This window comes from Antedon mediterranea, chromosome 4 (genome assembly GCF_964355755.1).
Source record: "Antedon mediterranea chromosome 4, ecAntMedi1.1, whole genome shotgun sequence".
Taxonomy (NCBI): domain Eukaryota; kingdom Metazoa; phylum Echinodermata; class Crinoidea; order Comatulida; family Antedonidae; genus Antedon; species Antedon mediterranea.
Genome location: NC_092673.1, coordinates 20,826,530 through 20,850,387, shown reverse-complemented (window position 1 = coordinate 20,850,387; position 23,858 = coordinate 20,826,530). Strand labels below are relative to the sequence as shown.

The 23,858-nt window shown below is 32.2% G+C and overlaps 1 protein-coding gene across 3 annotated transcripts in view; it reads left to right on the top strand.

The window, feature by feature from the left end:
* The first annotated feature begins 221 nt into the window (after window positions 1–221).
* Window positions 222–23,858, top strand: part of LOC140046858 (attractin-like) — a 30,226-nt gene continuing 6,589 nt past the window's right edge. For all 3 annotated transcript variants that reach the window (XM_072091585.1, XM_072091586.1, XM_072091584.1), the window contains exons 1-20: window positions 222–492; window positions 4,700–4,786; window positions 5,947–6,060; window positions 7,086–7,208; window positions 9,470–9,642; window positions 10,022–10,178; window positions 11,129–11,219; window positions 14,008–14,227; window positions 15,748–15,925; window positions 16,573–16,727; window positions 17,142–17,294; window positions 17,921–18,174; window positions 18,574–18,694; window positions 18,865–19,044; window positions 19,339–19,539; window positions 19,811–19,882; window positions 20,326–20,485; window positions 21,717–21,772; window positions 22,177–22,341; window positions 22,864–23,018. In XM_072091585.1, the coding sequence (XP_071947686.1) occupies window positions 314–492; window positions 4,700–4,786; window positions 5,947–6,060; window positions 7,086–7,208; window positions 9,470–9,642; window positions 10,022–10,178; window positions 11,129–11,219; window positions 14,008–14,227; window positions 15,748–15,925; window positions 16,573–16,727; window positions 17,142–17,294; window positions 17,921–18,174; window positions 18,574–18,694; window positions 18,865–19,044; window positions 19,339–19,539; window positions 19,811–19,882; window positions 20,326–20,485; window positions 21,717–21,772; window positions 22,177–22,341; window positions 22,864–23,018 (2,994 nt within the window). In that variant the 5' untranslated portion in view covers window positions 222–313. The remainder of the gene's footprint in view (window positions 493–4,699; window positions 4,787–5,946; window positions 6,061–7,085; window positions 7,209–9,469; window positions 9,643–10,021; window positions 10,179–11,128; window positions 11,220–14,007; window positions 14,228–15,747; window positions 15,926–16,572; window positions 16,728–17,141; window positions 17,295–17,920; window positions 18,175–18,573; window positions 18,695–18,864; window positions 19,045–19,338; window positions 19,540–19,810; window positions 19,883–20,325; window positions 20,486–21,716; window positions 21,773–22,176; window positions 22,342–22,863; window positions 23,019–23,858) is intronic.

The window sequence follows — 23,858 nt, the reverse complement described above, 5'->3', positions numbered from 1 at the left end:
TGATTAACATTAAATGTTTATCTAATGTATTTATATACTATATTGTCCTACTAAATATTTGTTTAAATTTAATTTAAAAATTTAATATTAATGTTTTGTATATTGACATTTTTAATTAATAAACTTTTAAGATTTAGATTATTTATTTATTGTATTTGTTTGTATTTTACTGATCAATAACAGAAGTTCCCGGATGTTAGAATCATCGAAGATAAGAAGAGTAAATAATATAACAAGATTTGGCGATGATAGAATTATTGTGGATTGATTTTAATTTGTAAAATTCAAGTTTAGGCAACGTTTCTCGATTGTTATGTATTTAAAACATATATGTATAAGTTTATTGTATATTTCTTTAGTATTTAATGTCATTGTCAAAAGCTGCAATCACACTGAAGGCGATTGTCTAAACGGTGTTTGTTCAGAGGGAAATTGCATATGTAATCCAGGCTGGATAGGTGATAAATGTGATCATTGTGGTGGCAGGATAAGGTAGGTTTCTTCGGTGGGTCGTTAAGTAAACTTGACGAACTAGCCTACAGACAGGTAGGCTTCGTCAGCCTAGGCCTAGCTTTAAATTCCAGTCTACTTTTAAACTTTCTCGTGTAGTGGCATTTGAAAAAAAGCAGAGTATTTAATTAGGTACTCCTAGTACTAGTATTATATTATATAAATATTATTTTTTAAAATTTAATATTTATTTTATTATTTAATAATTTTATTTAAAAGGTTAGGGAAAGGCTTGGCCAGTATATATATTAAGCTACAAAGGTATCTACATACAGGCATATTTACATTGTTTACAAGTTGACAAATCAAAGCCTAAGCTAAGGACTATGAAATTAATACTATTTATTAAAGTTAAACTAATAAATATAGTCAACACTGACAACAATCAGGAAGTTGATGACTTTATTGCTAATATTAGATTGAATAAAGTGACTTAACGGATCCGGACCTAACCACACACAAATTAAACAAATTTAATTAATACTCGGCAGTTTTAGTTGTTAAAAAAAGAAAATAAGTCTGTAAAAAATTGCTTGACTACTGAATGATTTTACTTGCATACTACTACTGAGTAATAATGCTACTACTTCAGTATACTAACTAATAAAGTAGTACTATACACCAGCTGAAGAACTTGATTGATAATATGTTGGTGTTAATTGCTTGTCATAATTTCATTTTATGTCACTTCATTTATGTCAATTAAAAATTTAAACAATGGAAGAAGTTATGTACAATGTCAATGTCATTATGTAAAAATAATTAATAACAGGTAAATAATGCTAGCATTGTCTCTAGTACCTGGTGATCTCTATTATTACATCCTTTTTTACATTTTCTCTTGGTTTTTAAAATATTTTTCAATCATGTTAAGTCTTTAAGTTTTGTGTATAAATACATTTGTTGCCATCATTCATATCTGATTACAATACATTGCATAAAACCTAATGAATTGATTGATGCTTGATAATTTCACCAGTGTAGCATAGGAAAAAGCTATACAAAACAACCTGATTGCTACACATTTCTAAAATTGTGTAGCAAAAAATAAAAACGTTTCTTGACTCAAAAATCAGTTTGATTAGCAATATTGCTAAACAAAATTTTAAAATGAAATTTTTCCCTGTATGATTATACATTAATGCAAAGGTGTATGAGTTGATATTTTTTATAATTCAACAAACAAACTGTGAACTTTGCAAAGTCATTCGTGACCAGTTTCTGTTGAGACATTGCCATAATTTAACAATAACTACATATGAATGACTGGAAATTATGATTATTACAGTATAAGCTATATTGATTGTTGATGACATCAAATAAAGGAAGATACTATGTTGACTATTTAATAAGTAAAAGCACCATCGTCACTACAGTAGGTTCGTCAAATGACTAACGTTTAGCTTATAATGGATTTGGCTCACTTAATATCGAAATTATTCATACTTGGTAAAAGAAAAGCAACTGCCCTTAAATAACCTTAACCACTTAATTAATGAAAGTACTATTGTACCTGTAGTTTTGAAACATAATTTATTATTTGATTCTGTTTGGGAATGTGAAAATGGAATATGTTTGCTGAGTGTCCAATTTTACTTAATGATATTCATTCATACAATATAAACACTAAAAAAAACTCATTTATTATCTCATTTACAAATTAATTTGATGCCACAATTGGTTCCCCGAAGACAAGCCTGTAAGCAAACCTCTCTCCAAAATAATTAAACATTGTTTGATTGAGTAAAGGCATTTTCAAACCATTTATTATTAGTCTTCCATCATGTGAGTTATAGTTGTACTGAAGCCACAAGAAATAAAGTGGTAAGGTTGTTGTCGCAAGGCCACATGGTTTTCAAAGGCCTCTCTGTGAAAAAATGGTCAGGTTGTACGGCCCTGCTATAAAGATGTTTTCAAAATTTTGGGACAAACATGTGTGATTGTTAATATCTACAGTATACAGATTAATTCCACCTTCTGTTATATAGTTGTATATTGCTTTTATTTTACTTTAAGAAAATAATTTTAGTTTGTTATATTAATTATGAATTGCACAATAAATATATGATTGAGTGTGCATGGTTGTTGACACAATTTATAACAGGGTACAGTACAAAGTCCATTTATATAAGTTGTTGATTTATCAACAGATAACCTGTACTTCTTCTCTCGGTTAATTACTAATAACACAGTTTTCAACAATCACCAGTCAGAACTGAACTGAACTTTTATTGTATCTCTTTTAAATCAGAGGCACAGTCTCAATTCCTTGGAATTGTACTGTAATTTGTACAATATTAAAATTATATTATTTACTGAAAAATACATTTTTTAGATTAAAATCTCTCTACCCTGAACATCCATAGTTCAATTTGTGATTGATCATTTTATTTCAGAAAATATTTTCATCCAAATAATAATATTAGATAAAACGGGGAAAGAGGGTGGGAAAGAGAACAAAAAAAAAAGGTGACATTAAAAGTATGATTTTCCCCTATTTAGTATGGATAGAGAGCCTTAACATGCTGGACGATATTCATGTTGTATTGAAAGCTGTTTTTGAAGTACCATGCCTGTATATCCATGAAAACACCCACACAGCAAATTGTAAACTATCAATATCATCATAGTATTGTTATTTGATTTATTGTATTGTACCTTCAACAATGACACAAACATTTTAATTGATTGAATGACATTCAAACGTCAAGTAAAAATATTTCTTAGTAAGAGTATGCATAGTTATAAACTAATGCTTATGGTAGCTAAGCTACAGTGTTGAAGCTAAAAAAGAATATTCTAGATGTAGTATAAAGTATTACACATAAATACTATTTACTGGATTAATATATGTGGAGTAGAACTTTCTGTTTTGGAGATCTAAAAATGTACATTTTGGTAGTAACTGTTATGTTTCTATTCTTCAATTATAAACCTAATTATAGAGATCGCGGGTTTGAACCTCATGCAAGAATAAATGAATTACTATTTCTAGAGAAAGTCAATTGGTAATTAACTAATACATTAACATTAACAATATTTATTATTAATCGTACAGCAGATATTTGAATATTGTTCATTACCGTAAAAATAATTGCATTTGTGATTCAGTTGTTATCATTATTATGGGACAGGACTGTACTGTATGGCAACAGTACCCATAGAAACCTCAAAACAAATATTATATTTTTTCATTTAATTTATTTAGCAAAAAGGACAAAATAATAAATAAAAAATATCGTATTGACAAGCAGAGATGAATATAATTTACTGTTGAAATTCATGTTAAATTATGTTTTACAAAATAAATATTTTTGACCGTAAATATTGTTTGTGTATGAATAACATTTTAATATTCTTAATTACTGTACATGTTATGTTACAGTAGGTCCATTAATATTCTTAAACAGCAAATATGCCATACTTTGGCAGTATGTACAGTAATGTACAGTATAGTACAGTTGGGTCTACAGTACTGTTTCTACTGACTTGCACTATTACGGTAATTAAAAAACATGAAACTACTTTAGTAATATAGGTCAACGCAAAATCAATTATATCCACATAATATTGAAAGCTAAATTTGCATATATTTCTGAACATTTATCAATGTTTATGTAGGTCAAACATTTTTTTTTAAACTGATAATGATATGCACATTAACATGTAGCATTAAGGAAAGCATAAAGTTGTTGTTTATTGACATAATTCCTTGCCATCATTTGACTTTTTTAGATAAACATTCATAGCTTTACATCTTGTTATGATACAAGTAAACAAAACAGCTATGTGATACAGTTTGTTTGTGGATTGCTATATTTGATTGTTCTTCATTTCAAGTGCTATCCATGAATTTTATAAATTCTCTGGGGAAAAGTTCCCTGAAAAAATGTATTAATTACAGTAACATGTCATTGATTGGATATTCAATAGCAAAATGTCTTTATATAATTATAATTTATACATATATCACAATTTTATTTATTTTTCGATTTTACAGTATCAGCGCTGGGCAGTTTAGAATTTCTCTTGCTCATTTTTGTTTTGTTTTACTCTATGGAATGATTGCAGATTCTTTTTGGTATTTTAGCATATTATTATTATGCATTGGGAAACAAATAAATATTAATGTTACCATAACTATTGTTCAATTTACAAATTAAAATGCTATTCTTTTTATTTTTTTTAGATTGAATTCTACATCTGGTTACATTCATGAATCTCTAGATGTTTACTCTACAAACAGTAAATGCACCTGGTTGTTAGATAGTGGAAAGTACGTACAGATCAGTATAAAAAAAAAAAAAATTGAAAAGTACTGCTTAGAATTGTTCATGTATAAACATTTTTTGATGCAAATACAAAAATTATGGGATTGTAAAGTGGAGAAGCCTGTATACTATAAAGCTCTATCAAAATTTATGTGACAAAAAAATGTGATGTTCCCATGTACACGATGACATCATGTTACTAGGAACATCACACATGTTTTGTGAAACTAGTTTGATAGTGTAGACAGAGCTTAAGAAGACTCTCCTAGTACTGTACTGTACATAACAGTGTAGTTTGTACTACGGCACTAGCGACTATGCAGCTTTAGAATATGAAGTTACATACTTGTAGAGGCATTTATACCACCTCCATGGGCTACAGTAACACTCATCTACTGTATGCATGTGTTTGTGAGCGTGGACAGAGTGACTCTTTGACATGATAGCCGCAAAGCATCGAGTGGTGCATCATGAAGACGCTATCATACTAAAACTAATGTTCTGTAGGTCCAAACTAATTCGTTCATGATTGGAATTTTCTATCCAGTATTTTGATATTTTTTTGTCGATTTGATTGTATATTTATATTTTCTTGCATTTAGAATTTCTGCATAGGTATACAGTATCTCCTATTTTTGTGGATTATTTTTCAATGATTAAAAAATTGATTTAAATGAAAGTAGAAGATTTAAATGCAGCATAGTACTACCATTCTATTTATAATTTTTGCTTATTATAATTTAGAATATTCTGTTTTTATTGATTATTTTCCAATAATTTGGTCACAGTACAATACAAAACAATAGATTTGAACAATTTAAATGCAGTGCAGTACTCTACCCTTATTTGTGTTTATTGTTTCTCTGCACACACATAAAATTTACAATAATGAAAGAACAAAATTATACTAGGTAGTAAAACGTGTGCATTTATAATTTTTGCTTATTATAAATCTCCTGTTCTTATTTTGATTATTTTCCAATTATTTGGTCAACAATAGATTTGAACAATTTAAATGCAGTGCAGTACTCTACCCTTATTTGTGTTTATTGTTTCTCTGCACGTATGACATTTGCAATGAAAGAACAAAATTACACAAGTATAAAAAAGTGTGGATTTATAATGTTTGCTTATTATATTATAAATCTCCTGTTTATTTTCCAAGGATTGGGTCAACAATAGATTTGAAACTAGAAGATTTCTCAACAGAATGTAGCTGGGATTACCTCTATGTGTATGATGGTGACTCAGTGTTCTCTCCCCAATTAGCTGCCTTTAGGTGAGTAATACGTTCTTCAACTCCCATGGTTTATTTTAAATCGTTGAGTAATGCAGTTTGTAATGTCTGTTGAATTGACTCTTGTTTTGTCTTGCTTGTTTTAATGGACACCTGGTTTTACTTACTAAACTTTAAAAGATAAAGCCCCTCTAAAAAATACTTTGAAAACATTTTTGTTTTGTTTAATATAAAGTTTTTTTAAACAAACTTACAGCACAAATTCAACATACCTTGAATTTGTTGTTGAATATGCTACAATACAGTAAATGAATATTGCTATAATATAGACCATAAATTGAATTGTAAACAAAAATATTTACCAATAAAATCGTAATTTAAAGAAAAAAGTCAACAAAAGTCAATGGATTGTTTTTTTTTCATTGAAATCATTCTTGTTTGACTGTATAAATTTAACATAAGAAACTGAAATATATAATTTATAGAAACTGATTTGACTTCAGACAAATAATTTGTTTTCTGCAAACAAGTTTAATAACATAATGGTTCATAATAATACCTCATTATCATAAATATGGTTTCCATGGACATCAATCATATTTCCTATTTTTATTTCATTTTCTTGGTCATTTAAATGCTTATCCACAGTATACAGTATTTTGTAATCTAGTTCTGTCTTGATCAAGAATTTTAAATTTTTGTGAAAAAACCCTTTACCCTATTTAAAGCAAATTTGTTGTGACATTTCATATTTTTAATTTGTCTCATATGACATTTTTTATTGAATTTCTTTTTAAAAATTGATTGAAATAGTCTAAAATAAGTGTTACAGTTGAAGGGATATATGGCTTTAGCATACTAAAATCACTCAGGAGAGGCCTAATAGTTGTACATATCTCAATCCACTAATAATTGATAATTTTATAAACTTTGTTGATATCCTAAGAGGCAACTGAAGCCACCTGAATAATTTAAATTTATAATAAAATCTATAGGGGTGGCTAATTTAAAGTTTTATTAAGGAAATGTTTTATTAATGTGTTCATCAATATTAATTATGTTCACAGTGGTCTTATAAAACATCAAGATGTAGAGGTAGAACATGAACTGAGAGCTACATCTGGATATGCTTATTTACATTTTTATAGTGATGCTGCATATACTTTAGAGGGATTTAATTTATCATACAGGTATGAAAACGTCATTTATAAACTTTCAGATATGATAAAAATAGATGAAAATTATTAATTTTCTTCAATCAAATTCTGTGTCAACAGGATTTTTGATAATAAAGTTGCTCTATGATATCATTCTGACACAGAATATAAAAAAGTATAAAAATATATCAAAATTTCTTGAATCAAATACAGTGTCAGCTTTAGAATTATTTTTATATAGCTTGCTCTATGATATATTATACATAAGCAGGTAATATGAAAATGACATTCACAAACTTCTACAGTAGTTCATGATAAAAATAGATCAAAATTGCTACTTTTCTTGAATCAAATTTTACTGTGTCAGCTTTAGAAGAATTTTTAATATAGAGTTGGTCTATGATATATCATAATGACATGGTATTATGAAAACGACATTCGTACTGTAAACTTAATTTTTTCTAAAAATAGATCAAAATTGTTACTTTTCCTAAATCAAATACAGTGTAAACTTTATAAGAATTTTTAATATACAGTTGCTCTTTGATATATCATACGTACACAGGTATAATAGGAAACATTCACAAACTTCTAGTTAATGATAAAAATATATCAAAAAAATTACTACTTTTCTTGAATCAAATACTGTGTCAACTTTAAAAGAATTTTGTATATAGAGTTGCTCTATAATATATATAATACTGACACAAGTATTAGGAAAACGTTATTAACTTCATTTTTTTGCTAAAAATAGATAAAAATTGTTACTTTTCTTGAATCAAATATGTCTACAGTAAAAGAGATTTGATAAAATGTGAGGAACAGTGAGACTGCATTTTAAAGCTCTGTCTACACTATCAGACTAGTTTGACAAAAAATGTGATGTGCCCATATATGGACATGATGATGTCTACTGCATCACTGACATATTTGGGCACATCACAAATAAAAGCTCTGTCTACACTATCAGACTAGTTTGACAAAAAAAGTGAGGTGCCCATATGGACATGATGATGTCTACTGCACATGTTGGGCACATCACAAATAAAAGCTCTGTCTACATTATCAGACTAGTTTGACAAAAAAAGTGAGGTGCCCATATGGACATGATGATGTCTACTGCACATGTTGGGCACATCACAAATAAAAGCTCTGTCTACATTCAAACTAACTGTATGTGACAAAATGTGATATAATGTATATGGGCATGATGATGTCATATCTCTACCATATTTGGGCACATCACACTTCTCTCAGATAATATTAATATTTACAGTCAGTGTACTTCCTTTTGAATTGTTTGAATTGAACTAAATTGTTAAAGCTCTGTGCCCAAATATGGTAGTGATACGACATCATCATGCCCATATCACATTTTTTTGTCACATAATGTTTGATAGTGTAGACAGAGCCTCAGTTTTTATAATATTGCATTATAGGATGACAAGAAACTTTCCTTATTGAAAGAAAATCTTTCGGTCAATACTAGCCTTTCATCAGTACAAGTGAGAGTACTTGAGTTATAATATGAAATTATATAAATTCGAAGAATTTTAAATAGAAAGTATAATTGAGAGGTAGATGCATAATGTAAACATTACTTCTTCATTTTGTTATTATGAAAGTATGCTGTTTTTAATATGGATGAGAATGCAAAGTACACCCACATTCAGTTGAAGTACAAACATCCTACTATGTAAAACTTTCTAGAAATATATTAAATATTTTATATGAACTTCCTTCTTGTAATAAATGTTAATTATAAAATAACTTAAAATATTAAATTGGTGTTAAAGATATATTGTCCTAAAAAAATATTTTTGTTAATTTTTTTTTTGAATTTGCCATTTTAAAGTCACATAAAAGTTATTCACTTTGACCAAAAATTTGATCGAAAACAAAATTATTTAACTGAAAAAACTGTAATTTAACGCAAAAAAATACTAGACTGGAAGTCAATAGGTTTTTGAAGTTTAACTGTTTAGTTAATATGTTTTTATGAAGGGTAATCGTTATTTATTTTTCGTTTTTTTATGGAGGTGAATAACTTTATTAAAATGGCCTATTTAAAGTCTGATTTTATAAATCTTTACTCTTCCATGATTTTCGGGGACAATACATCCTTAATGATTTGATTTGAATTCCTGCATCAGTCAATCTGATCTTGAGAGACTTTTTGATGTGAGAGCCTAGCTTTGGGGAAATTTTATTCAATGAATGCGGCGAGTCTGATGTTGAGAGAGTTGTGGTTTTGAATTGGCTTAATAAAAACATTCACTATTCTTCACTTTCAGTGTTAACACCTGTCTGTCTGATTGTTCTGATCACGGTGACTGTAGTGCGGACTTAAAATGTAATTGCCACTCTGGTTGGTATAGTGACAGCTGTAGTCTTGAACTATGTCCATTAAATTGCAGTAGTAATGGCATTTGTAACACCAGTTGCGAATGTTCTCCTGGATATAAAGGTACACATTTGTTAAATTAATATTTCACACATTCTTGCTGATATGATATTTCAGTCTATTTTGTGGCTAGGTTACCAGGATAAACTAACATTGGCCTATTTCTCTCTGAGTGGAGTGATACAAATCGAATGCATACAACATATTGAATACCCCTTCTCCCAAGTAGGAGAAACCCAACATACCAAAATAATTTCTTTATGAAGGCATTTTAGAGGTATCCTGTTGAATGTATAGCTACAAATTTGCCTTTGTTTAATAATGTTTTGAACCAAATAAATAAAATCAAATGTTCTTGTTTATTAAGGAATTCATTAATAATTTTAGGCTATAAAATATTGTAAGTGTGCTTTAAAATAATATTTTAAAATGTATGTGCCAGGTATTGATTGTAACACAGAGTTATCAGAAGGTATGTGGACCATCAAAGATTCATCACTTCCTGGTAGATCATCACATGCTGTTGTCATTGACAATGGGTATCTATGGAGCATAAGTGGATTCATGTTTGATAATGAACAATATACAACAGTAGTACAGTAAGTATTAATGATACATTTACAATTACATTAATACAATACAATATAGGCTCAGTCGCTCCATGGTTCTGGTGATGGAACGATCCTTCTCGTATAAGCACTGTAAACCGTAGGTCCAGAGTACACATCTAGCTTATGTGCACTTTAAAGAACAGCCACTGATCATGATCGTAACTGGGCCCTCTGGGAGACCAGTCTGCGACTGAAGATGTCGCCCAATATAAATAAATAATATATACTTGACCAAAAACCAGACTTTTAAAATGTACCAATTGTTTTTTCCCATTAAAATACATTCAGAACACCAGAATTTCTTAAAAACCAGACATATTAGGCCAGTCCAGGAAGAGTTGGTATAGTGATATTTATTGTTGAATTTGTTTAGATATTCTTGTGACTAGCTTTACTTGGATCATCCAACAATAGCCTGTTTCAAATGACTTAATATAACTTTTTGTGATAAAAACTGATAATATTATAAAGTGATTTATGAGATTAGAATATGGTTTGCATGAATGAGTTTGAATAACAGCTAAAGTGTAAAGTTAATCGTTTAGTTGAGTGTTTTTTATATCGGGTGAAAGTTTAATAAACTCTAAAAAACCCACTTCTACCACTTCAAAAAAAAAAATTATAAAAATAAATTTACATTTTCCAAAAAGCTAACACCTCTTTCCTCTTCAAAAATGTCTTAGAAAGTATGATTTTCAAAATGCGTTTTCAGAAAGCATTTTCAGTATTAAGGCAAATTTACACAGATGAACGGTAACGTTAATCAGAAAACCGCAGAATCTGTATCTATCCTGAGCAGAAACCGCCCGTCCACTCCTCATTGGGGGTAAATGGTCATAAGGAATAACATAGGTTCTATATTTGTATTACCGCTACCGCTCATCTGTGTTAATTGGCCTTTAGTGTTCTGCCTCACTAAGTAATTGATCTTATTCTAGGTATGATCTAGATACATCGAGTGAATCTGTTATACCCATTGATTCTTCAACACCTCTCCAACGTTATGGACACTCTGCAGTTCTCTACCAGGTATACTTACAATTTTAAATCTGTCACAGTATTAATACTAATACACATTTTATAATGCAATGCATTTATGTAACATATTTGTGGGTTACGGACAAAGTGCTTGTGCATATACAATACATTTAATTATGCTATCAAAGTGAAAAATTATACAGTCAACTCTGCCAATACCGGAAACCAACCAAATCTGGAAACCAAAAAAACACTCTCTCACACCACACCAACTCAAACTAGGTCCCAAATTCATTAAAGTGATCCTACATTTTTTATTTTTATTTGTTTTTAACTGTTCTGTGTATATGTATATACATTATCTTTTAAAGCCCCCTTCCCTACGTTTTTTATATCTAATTTAAGATCACAAACTATATTTAATGTAAAAATAATACTATATGGTCCTATTGCGATAACTTTTTTCCTCTTTAAACGGTTAAAAATGTGAAAAAAAAAGTCGATTCTAATAATTATAGCGGCCCGCTATAAATCCCAAAATGCATTTCGCGCGGATTGATATTTTTGTTTTTCACCTGTAATTCGCCCACTTTTCGATCGATCGTGAGGCCAAAACAAATGGAAGACTCCTAACTTTTCAGCGAAAATACCGGGTTTTCCCCAATTTGTATTAACGGAGTCTGGCAAAAATAGAAAGACAATTAATGCAGCAACTATACAACGTCAGGCTAGGTATATAGCTAGCGTATGATGTTCGTACTTTACCGATGTTTACCAGCTAGGCCTACAAAACTAAGCCTAGCTAGGCTAGGCCTAAGACCGTCCACGAGAGGTCGATGGCCGCGAGCTACTTAGGTAGTGCATTGTTTCTCACTTTTTATCATAATTTACCATAAAACGTACATTTAAGACAAGAAATGACATGGTTTAATGTTTTTAAAGTGATATATATGTATTATTTTCCAAAAAACGTCCAAAATTGCAGGGAAGGGGTCTTTAAATTAGGCCTACTATGTATTTATATATAATATTTTATACTTTTTATTTACTTTAAAACTTATAACTGGACCATTTTGGAAAGCAGTACTGCATTACTGAAAATGCAATCTAGTCAAAAGAAAGAATAAATAAAATAAATAATACTGTACCATTAAAAACATATTCTGAATACCAGAATTTCCAGAAAACTGGACATACAGTACACTATTAAGGCCAACCCAAGGGTGTCTGGTATTGAGAGAGCTGACATACAGTACACTATTAAGGCCAACCCAAGAGTGTCTGGTATTGAGAGAGCTGACATACAGTACACTATTAAGGCCAACCCAAGGGTGTCTGGTATTGAGAGAGCTGACATACAGTACACTATTAAGGCCAACCCAAGGGTGTCTGGTATTGGTAGAGTTGACTGTACAATAAAAAATGTGGGATTTTCATCTACAATATATTATATAATTATACAAAAGAATGTATAAAATTAGAGGATACAGTACATGCAGGATCTTCTGAAGAGAGATGAGTTTGTAGAGAGACCCAGTGGTTGTATTTAAGTCACTCTATTCCTACAGCTTTGAAAAATACAGTATCTAAATATAGATTTGAAAACTTGAAATACAAACACTAGATAGTCTTGAGTAAATTTGTTTTTGTAGGTATTTTAGGGAAATTTTAGAAGCCATGTAGCTTGGCACATGCTATTTACCTTCTATTGTTAATGGGAATAATAGAACAACAATGACATATTGTAGTACATTTGTCATTTATCCTTTCTACTATTGAGACAGAACTGAAATATAATTATTACTTTTAGTTGCTATAGCTGCCACAGTAGATGACTGTTTTATTAATAGCATGTGTTGTATACAAGTTTATAATACACTGCGAATCAAATTTTATTTAGTCTTTTGTCAAATACTAAGTTGAGCAATATAATTATTATTATTTTACATTTTGACAATAAAGTGATGTAAACTTGAAAAATTGGTAAAGATAATATTTTGGCACATACACTGTATGCCGTTTCATACGTACAATACTTGAACTTTGCATACAAAAATAAAAACGCCCGACGACTGGACATAATAACTAGAGACTTGGGGAAAGTCTACGTAGTGTACATATATAAAATTAAAATAAATAAACCTGAAATAAGACTAGAGTATTTTTAGGATTAAAACGTCTAAAAAACACCTCAGATGATCTAGCAAAAAATTGTAAAAATGAGTGGCTATATTATTACACAACCTTTGGCATTTATAACACCTTATTAATCTATGAGAGACAAGCTAAATGACCTGACCTAGATGACCTTAAAGCGTGTTGTTATTGATTAGTAATCATTCCTGTTTTAATTAATTTAATTGATTTTGAATAATTTATGAAGCTTATTATCAGCTTAAAAGGTAAAAGACGGAGCTTTATTTAGTTATGCTTGATTTAAACACAAGATGTTTCATTTAGAATTATTCAGTTCATTTTTTTGGAATATTAAAAGTAAATTGTATATGTTAAAATACAGTAGGATATTAAAATGTATTGTCATATGTACAGCAGATGGCAACATAACCATTTTTTACATGAAAAACTGTTAAGAGAAAAATATTCATCTAGAAGGCCATTGTCAAACAGCAAGTTATTGGTTGAATGTAAAACTATAAATATTTAAATTACGTTAATTTTTGTTCATTCTTACTATTTTAGGGTTTTATGTTTAAAGAAAAAACTGTAAAAAAAAAATATTTATCCAGAAGGCCATTGTTGGTCAGACAGCAAGTTATTGATTAAATTTAATACTATAATATGAATTGAGTTAATTTTTGTTCATTTTTACTATTTTTAGGGCTTTATATACATGTTTGGAGGTGATGTTAATGGTGAAACAATGAATGAGCTATGGGCATTTGACACGTTCAATGGCAGGTGGGAGGCAAACCTAACCACACCTGAGGCTTTAGCTGTAGAAGGACACACAGCTCATGTAGTGGATGACAAAATGCTTGTATTTTTTGGTTTTAACCCATCATACGGATATACAAACATAGTTCAAGAATATGATTTTAGTGAGTTTTTTATTATTTGTAGTTTATGTGACCATACACATTAAATATCAACCTTGGCATTACAAAAAAAAATGTTTCTATAACAAATTAAGTAAATGTAAAATGATTAAGATATATAAAACAGTAATTCAATACGGCTTTACCACGTTGAAACATCGAAGTTAAGCAACGTTGAGCCTGGTTAGAGCTTGGATGGGAGACCATCTGAGAATACTAGGTGCTGTATATGGGATCCTATTAGGCATTTTAAACCAGCACTGCTGACTCTTATGCAGCCCCTGCATCTAGTATCTATATATATATATATATAGACATATTGGCCCATGCCTTTCCTCTCTTGTCAATGTAGGCACTAGACTAGTCTGGGTTCCAGACGGAGTTTTGTCTTAATATTAGTTAAAAGATAAATATTTTGGCACATATGGCGTTTCATACGTATACTACTTGATTTTGGATACTCCGTCTGGGGAAACACGCACAAGTCACGTGGTTTGACACCAAGAATTCTTGGTGCATACGATTATCCGGTTGACTAGTTTCAGCTGCATGCGATTGGCTACTCTCTCGTACACTGTTTAAATATTCATATTTAAGAATTTCAAAGACTCAACAAATAAGATGATGCGCATGCGCTATGTTACGTTTAGACAATGTGTACTTGGGTACATTTTCATAAATGATTTATGAAAGTTCTGAAGGCTAGAAATTATTTTATATGCCTAGTAGTCTGGTAAACATTTGATGGGATCTTTGAAACATGAAAACTCGTCTTGATATATGATAGGCTAGCTTCTCCGCAAATCAAACATTGAATGGATCATTTATTACGCGGAGATAATTTTGATTTAATTCCCACCCAGACCCTGTCCTGTTCTGTGTGGTGGTGTAGCCCTGTTGTGTGCCGGTGGTATGTAGGCCTACTTCATTGGCGTTTTATTTGGCAGGTCATACGTGCGAGTTGAGTAGGACCTACGAAAGAGGCCTAGGGCCTAGGCCAAGGACTAAACAATTAATAAACAAAACAACTTGGCATTACTATTTTATATTTCAACAGTCTCGATCGTACATTAAGCACTGGTAGGCCTACGTACTCGATCTCTTTCATTTTGAAACAAAATGATCATTGGTTGATTCGAAATCCATATTTACATACCGCCCGCCCCATATAGCCAAATACGGTATGATAACCTACGTCATTCTTATCGTATGTTTGCGGTCTGCAAATCGATTTCTATACGTGTTTCACAAGTCTGTATTTTCAGACAAAAATCGCGGTCGAAATAAAAACAAATAAATAAAAAAAAAGATAATACAGACTTGGGGCAAGTCTAGCACTAGACAAGAGATGCCCTTGATCAATGATAGGACCAATAAAGGTGATTAAAACAGTCCTGGCTTAGTTTCATTCAACTATTGATATTTTCATTTGTGACAGATGCCAGCCATAAACATATAACAGTAATATAATATGCATTATTGTTTTACTATACTTTATTTAATTTTTTTTCTTTTTTAAAAAGCAAATAATACTTGGAGTCGTCATAAAACGGATGGTGCTTTCATATATGGCTCATACGGTCATTCATCAGTGTATGATCCAAAAAGACGGAAAGTGTACTTACACGGAGGATATAAAAGTTCTACTGACCAACACATCTCAACTGAGCTATATTCTTATGATGTTGATGCTAGGGGATGGTAAGTACATACAAGCATTGAGAAATTATTATTTATTCATTTTCATTTAATTTGTGTCGTCAAAAAAAGAACAGATACAAAACAAACCAAAAGAGTTAAAAATCCTAAAGACTGGTTAACCAGAAAGCGAAATGAATCACTGTCAAGTGACTCAGGGAAAATGGCAATACAAATATAATTAAAATACTTTAAAATTCTTAATTAAAAATTAATGAAATAGTTAAAATCTGAAAATATGTCTTCAGCTATCATAAATAAATAAAACATTAAAAATCTAGGAATAAAAAAGCAAATTTAGATTTGGTGACTTGCATATAAATAAAAAATCCCATTTTCAAGGGAATTCAATAAAATAAAAACAGAAAATTGATGTGTTATATTTAATATGAATTTATTTAAAAGTTTAAAGTTCAATTATCTCACCCCCTAATTTAAGCTAAATTTGTACATGATACCTTAAGTTCCATTATTAATGCAATCTGTATTTAAACCCACCCCCAACGTTTTTTACCCTGTCCACAGGATTATGCATGGTTATACGGTAATTCTAGTCAGGTGGCAATAACACAAATTTTCTTATTTGAAGCAATCATATTAAAAGCCTCAAGATATTTCAATATACTTCATATTACATATTATCATTACAGGATGACATTGAAAGAAAGTACGTTACCCCGGTATTTACATTCAGCCGTCTTAATAGATGATATAATGTATGTATTTGGAGGTAATATGCATAATGATACAAGGAAAAGTAACGGTGCTAAGTGCTACTCTTCTCAATTCATGGCCTATGATATAGGTAATGCTTTTATTTATAATAAATATATTAAATAAAGTTTATTATAAAGTTCTTTAAAAACACTTTCCCTACAATATTTGACATTTGTAAAAATAATGCATATATATTACTTTAAAACATTAAAGCAAAGCATTTCTTGTCTTAAATGTACATTTTATGGTTAAATATATTAAAAAGAAAAACAATGCACTACCTAAGTAGCTCGTGTTGAATGTCCTCTCGTGGACAGTCTTTAGTCCTAGCCTAGCTAGGCTTAGTTTTGTAGACCTAGCTGGTAAACAGTGTTGGCGTACGAACATCGTACCCTAGCTATAGCTATTAATTAGGCCTAGCCTGGCGTTGTCTAGTTTCTGCATTTGTCTTGGGAGAATCCGTTAATACAAATTGGGGGAAACCCGGTATTTTTTTTTCCAGAATGTGGAGTTTGGAGTAGTATTGAAGCTACTAGTGTTTTACCCAAGGATATTGCACGCTATGGACATGCTGCAGTCATGTACAATGGCAGTATGCTTGTACATGGAGGCTTTAATGGACAGATGTTTAATGATATTCTTCTATATGAGCTTGGTAAATTTATTATCCACTGCAGTACAGTAGAACTTCTATTAAGGGGACACCTTTTGGACATATGTCACGCCCTTAATTGAGGTTACTGCTGAATAAGGGTTTGCCATAGTGGTAAAATATATACTGCCTCTAGCTTGTTTTACGGGAAAGTGTCCCCTTAACATGGGGTGTCCCCTGAATTGGGGTTGGCCATAGTGTTAAACATATACTGCCTTTAGTATGTTTCACAATGAAGTGTCCCCTTAAATATGGGGTGTCCCCAGAATAGGGGTTGGCCATAGTGTTAAACAATACTGCCTTTAGTATGTTTAAGTGTCCCCTTAAATATGGGGTGTCCCCTGAATTGGAGTTGGCCATAGTGTTAAACATATACTGCCTTTAGTATGTTTCACAATGAAGTGTCCCCTTAATATGGGGTGTCCCCTGAATAGGGGTTGGTGGTAATGTTAAAACATGTACTGCATTTAGTTTGTTTCCCAAGAAGGTGTCCTGTTGAACTCTATTAAAGATTGTCTTCCTTTCCATGCAGTAAATATACATTGTGTTGCAACATGTTATTAATAAGTACCAGCTTTCTAATATTTTTTTAAAAACTAAAAGGCCAAATTAATTATGTTAAATCCAAGGTGAGTGTTCTACATTAGATGAAGTAGAATGCACTAAAGAGAAGCCAGGCCTAAAGTGTGCATATGACAGACATCAACAGCTATGCATCCCATTGAGTCAGGCTACCAACACACATGGTAACTACAGCCTACCTGTATGTAACGGTAAACGTGATGATGTTACATGTAGCTCATTGAAATCTTGTACGGAATGCCTACAGCGATTTGGTTGCGGTTGGTGTGATGGAAAGTGTGATAAAAATTGTAAAGTTAACGTAAGTTTAAATTAAATTTTATTACAAATATACATACCAAGTTGTTATGATTGTATAATTGCCTTCTGGTTGATTTCCTCCAAAATAATGGAAAGCTTTTATTTACGACGGTCTTGTTTTAAGGAATCAAGTGAGAAAGCATATCAAATGGCCCTGAATGAATTAACATGACATAACTAGTTGTTTAATTATCATGAACATAAATTATATTTATTTTAATTTTGAATTGCTGTATGTTATTGTCTTGTCAAATTGTATTTTATTTTTGTGGGGTTCCTAATTATCAGCTTTGGCTGGATTGTTGAAATAAATAAACATGAAACTTCAGAATGTATAGTTTTAGCCATAAGGAACTAGAAGTACCATGTCATCAGCCCGTATTTATTTTTGTATTCTAAGGTAAATTGTTCTGAAGATGTACCTTGTAATTCTTACAAATCATGTTCCTCGTGTGAAGATCAACTTAATAGATGTGTGTGGAGTAGATCTCAATGTACCAATAAAAAACTTGGTTCTATCAGTAAGTTAGCTTTATTCTCCACTATAGCATGTGCTGCTCCATCTCTGTATGTTGTACAGTATAGACAATGAACTCCGGTGAAGCATGCAGGACTCAATATTTGTATGTATTGTATATGAATAGAAGAAAGCGTTATTGAAATGTAATACCTACTTTGTGTGTTATTTCAGCACCTCCAACCCAGTGCCCAGCAACATGTCAGGATTACCAGTCCTGTGAGAGCTGTTCTGAGGATGAAGATTGCATGTGGTGTAATAATCAAATGCAATGTGTGGAATCCAACACCTATGTTACATCATTCCCATACGGTTTATGTATGGAATGGCATAACATCAAAGGAGCATGTCCACGTAAGTACTTGCTAAGACATGGTATTTTGTTTTATCAATTCTTCCATCCTATCTCATCTATCCCATCTCTTCCATCCAAATTCTTCCATCCAATCTCTTCCATCACAATCGCTTCCATCCCATTCTCTGCCATCCCATTCTCTGCCATCCCAATCACTTCCATCCCATTCTCTTCCATCCCATCTCTTCCATCTCTAGTATTGTTCTTTTATAGGCTTAAATCGTAAAAAGGTTTGTTGTCAATGTGTTATTGCCAAAAAGAAAAAAAATCACCATAGAAAAATCTTATTACAGCTCCAACTTGTTCAGGATACCAATCATGTACCGATTGTCAGATGAGTCCATCATGCGGTTGGTGTGATGATGGTTCTGGTACCGGTACCGGTATGTGCATGGAGGGAGGCTTTACAGGACCACTTGATTTCTCTGGTACAAGTATGCTTCTCAACACCTCAATGTGTACTTCAAATTCATGGAACTTTGTTGGTTGTCCTGGTAAGTTGTTATAAATCTATTATTTGTTCTTTGAAATAATGTTTGCCCAATTATATAATAGCTCCCTGATGCACGTTACTTCAAATTAAAAGTCTCTAAATTTATTATTTGTTCTTTGGAATAATGAATACTTATTGAATCACTTGATAACAAGTCTTTGTCATAAATGGTCAGCTGTTTGCCCGACTCTGACGCAATTATATACCTGATGCAAAGTTACTTCAAATTAAAAGTCTCTGGCATTTAAAACAAATGTTTTATTTTCTTGTAGCTTGTCAGTGTAATGGGCACAGTGAGTGTGTAAACAAGAGTGTATGTCTTAACTGTACAGATAATACAACAGGTATAGTATAAACATGTTGTCCAATCCACCAAATCAAATTTAGTTAGTTAGATAGTAATGGGGTGGGGGGGGGGGGTGGGGAGAGGGGTTGTTTACAGGGGGAATAGAAACTAATTTTTTTTTTTAAACTGAAAATAGATAATGATCTTAAGAATAATTTGATAATTGGATCTTTGGTATTACTGTGAATATACCAATTCTTACACTTGGTAGTTTTACCCTTAATTCCTTAAGCTGAGTCTACACTATCAAACTTTATGTGACAAAAATGAGATGTGCCCACGACACAATGATGTCATATTACTACCATATTTAAACATATCACTACCATATTTAGGCAATTCGCACTTTCTTTTGTCAAACTAGTTTGATAGTGTAGACAGAGCTTTATATACATTCTTTGTATTTATTTTTTATTACAAAACATTTTCAAAATGTTGCAGGTGAACATTGTGAAATGTGCACTAGTGGGTTCTTTGGCAATCCAGAGAATGGTGGCCAATGTGAACCATGTGTATGCAATGAGAATGCTGAAGTCTGTGACATTTACTCCGGTGCTTGCTATTGTACAACAAAAGGGATTATTGGAGATATGTGTGACATGTAAGTACATTTTAAATAGTCTTATATATTTGAATAGAAAATAAATAAATTTTGGCAGTTTTACACGTTTTTTTCCCGTAAATATGTTAACCTTTGTCTGGCTGTAAATATACAACATTGTGTATTTAAGCATCAGGAAACCAAATTTCATGCTCGCCTTTATTGTGTTCATGAAAAAAAAGAATCATTGTAACACCTACGGGTATCCTCTTTAAGTATTGGCCATAGTGTTGACACATTTATTTCTTTTCATTTGTTTCACAAGAGCCCCTTTAGTACAGGTGTCCCATTTGTACAGCTGTCCCATTAGTACAGGTGTCCCCTTAGTACAGGTGTCCCCTTTCTATAGGTGTCCCCTTAGTACAGGTGTCCCCTTAGTACAGCTGTCCCCTTAGTACAGGTGTCCCCTTAGTACAGGTGTCCCCTTGCTATAGGTGTCCCCTTAGTACTGGTGTCCCCTTGCTATAGGTGTCCCCTTAGTACTGGTGTCCCCTTAGTACAGGTGTCACCTTGCTATAGGTGTCCCCTTAGTACAGGTGTCCCCTTGCTATAGGTGTCCCCTTAGTACAGGTGTCCCCTTAGTACAGGTGTCCCCTTGCTATAGGTGTCCCCTTAGTACAGGTGTCCCCTTAGTACAGGTGTCCCCTTGCTATAGGTGTCCCCTTAGTACAGGTGTCCCCTTGCTATAGGTGTCCCCTTAGTACTGGTGTCCCTTTGCTATAGATGTCCCCTTAGTACTGGTGTCCCCTTAGTACAGGTGTCACCTTGCTTTAGGTGTCCCCTTAGTACTGGTGTCCCCTTAGTACAGGTGTCCCCTTAGTACTGGTATCCCCTTAGTACAGGTGTCCCCTTGCTATAGGTGTCCCCTTAGTACTGGTGTCCCCTTAGTACTGGTGTCCCCTTAGTACAGGTGTCACCTTGGTGTCACCTTGCTTTAGGTGTCCCCTTAGTACAGGTGTCCCCTTAGTACAGGTGTCCCCTTAGTACTGGTGTCCCCTTAGTACAGGTGTCACCTTGCTTTAGGTGTCCCCTTAGTACTGGTGTCCCCTTAGTACAGGTGTCCCCTTAGTATAGGTGTCCCCTTAGTACTGGTGTCCCCTTAGTACAGGTGTCCCTTTAGTACAGGTGTCCCCTTAGTACAAGTGTCCCCTTAGTACAGGTGTCCCTTTAGTACAGGTGTCTAAATTAAAACAATTGTGAGTTATTGTTGTATTATCTTATTTACACTCAGATGTGATACTAAAGCAAAATATAGAGGTGACCCATCTGACGGTGGAACCTGTTACTGTAAGTAAACTTGTTCCTTGTTCCAACAAACTGGCACACACTTCCTAGCTTCTCTAGTCTATTTCGTGCCTAGCTTACCTGGATAAACTGACATTGGCATATTCTCTGTGAGAAGAGAGCTACAACTCGAATATATAAAAATTTATGAAACACCCCTGTCAGATAATGGTACATTCCATGAACCTGCCTAACAACACCACTTTGTTTCGTGTAATTTAATATTACGTTATGAATGTAGCCTAAAATGTTTATACAAATATTTTTGTAGCATTGCGTCATGGAGCTAAGTTAATTGGTCAGATGTTTCTTCTGGCTGTACCTGAATTATTTAGCACTGTATAAAGTACACTTAAGTATGTCACCAATATTATATATAATGTTAAATGTAATTTTTTTTTGACTAGATGAACTCGAGATGAATTTTCGGTATAATTTCAATCTATCAAAAGCAGAGGATAGCTACTATACAAAAATAAACATGTTAGTGGAACCAAGTAAAAATAATAGAGATATTGACTTTATCCTGGAAGTACCCACTTCAGTTTATATGAACATCACTTATTCAACAAGTAAGCTATTCTGTGTATTCAAATCATTGCTACAGGGTAGAGTACAGTTTTATACTGTCTGCCTGTAATTAAAGAGCTTTCGCACGTAAACGTTGACTTTAACGAATGACGTCAACATTTTACTCAGCGTAGTTCAGCAAACAGTATTAACGTATTTGTTTGTTTTGATTTCGATTCGATGGAAAGTGTAGAACACAAAACGCATGTGTCGCACACGCAACATACACCGCTCACATAAAAACAAATTACCGTATGGATGGAATGCAAGTGGGCATAGAGACTAGGCCTAGCTAGGCATGTGTAAACTTACATATTGGGTGATAAATAGCATATTGCGATGAACAATTCTTATTGTTTGGCTTAATTAAAAACATAATTTTTTGTAATTCTTGCACACAAAGTTTACAAAGTTAGCGGAGCTTGCAGGTTGCATGTTGGGAAACGTTTACATTTAGTTGCCACAACAAAGCATTTTAAAATTATTTTCATGTGAATTTACAAGTCTTCATCTTTTTCTTTAAGATTTTTTAATGTCAGAGACAGCGCTAGTAACGGACATGCATGTCCGGTCAAAGTACAGTACTAAGTTCTCTCACAATGAATTTGACTTTACTGAAGATGCCAATACTACATTTTATATATATCTATATAACTTCACGACACCTTACTCATTTGAGGTATGTATTGTATATATTTTTTTTATGTATCTTTTTCTATGTATTGGGATAATTGAATTGTTCATGTTGGCACTAAAGCTTGGTTCCCACTAGGACACAACACAACAACATATCAATGCAAAGTGCTATGTTACATAATCACAAGTGGGAAAAAAGGTTCGATTTCACAGAGGCGAGGCAAACACGATTATGGAAAGGGCATTTTCTTAAGTTGCGTAGGTTGCGTTATGTTGTGTCGCTAGTGGGAACCAAGCATTAGATTAGAGCAAAGTACTATCTAGGACAGAAATAGTTTAATTATTTTTATGTTTTAATGTCACGATATGTTGTTTAATTCCTCCAATTATAGGGAATTTTTGTCTGTTTCAATAAGAATTAGTAGAGTATAAAATGTGGGTATCCTCACAAACTTTGTGAAACCTCATGCAACCATGCCAGTTTCTGGATTTGGCACAGTTAGGGGCACCATTGATTCTGGGACACATAGTGCAAACAAAATGTCCTGAATGTCTACAATAAAACCAACTACAAAAATACTTTTTAACGCTGTTAAGCCAACACTGCCATTATGTTTTTTCTTGTAGTGAAAATGACATTTTATCCCCTATACAGTGTAGTAAACCGAGCTAACTAAAGCTCTGTCTGCATTATCAAACTTTATGTGATGTGCCAATAAATAGAAATGATGACATCATATCACTACCATATTTGGGCACCTTACACTTCTTTTGTCAAACTTAAGTTTGATAGTGTAGACAGTGTGCTATAATGTTAAATATTCCTTTTCAGAGTGACACCTGGAAACATTCTATAAGTTAATAGTGAACATTCACTATCCAT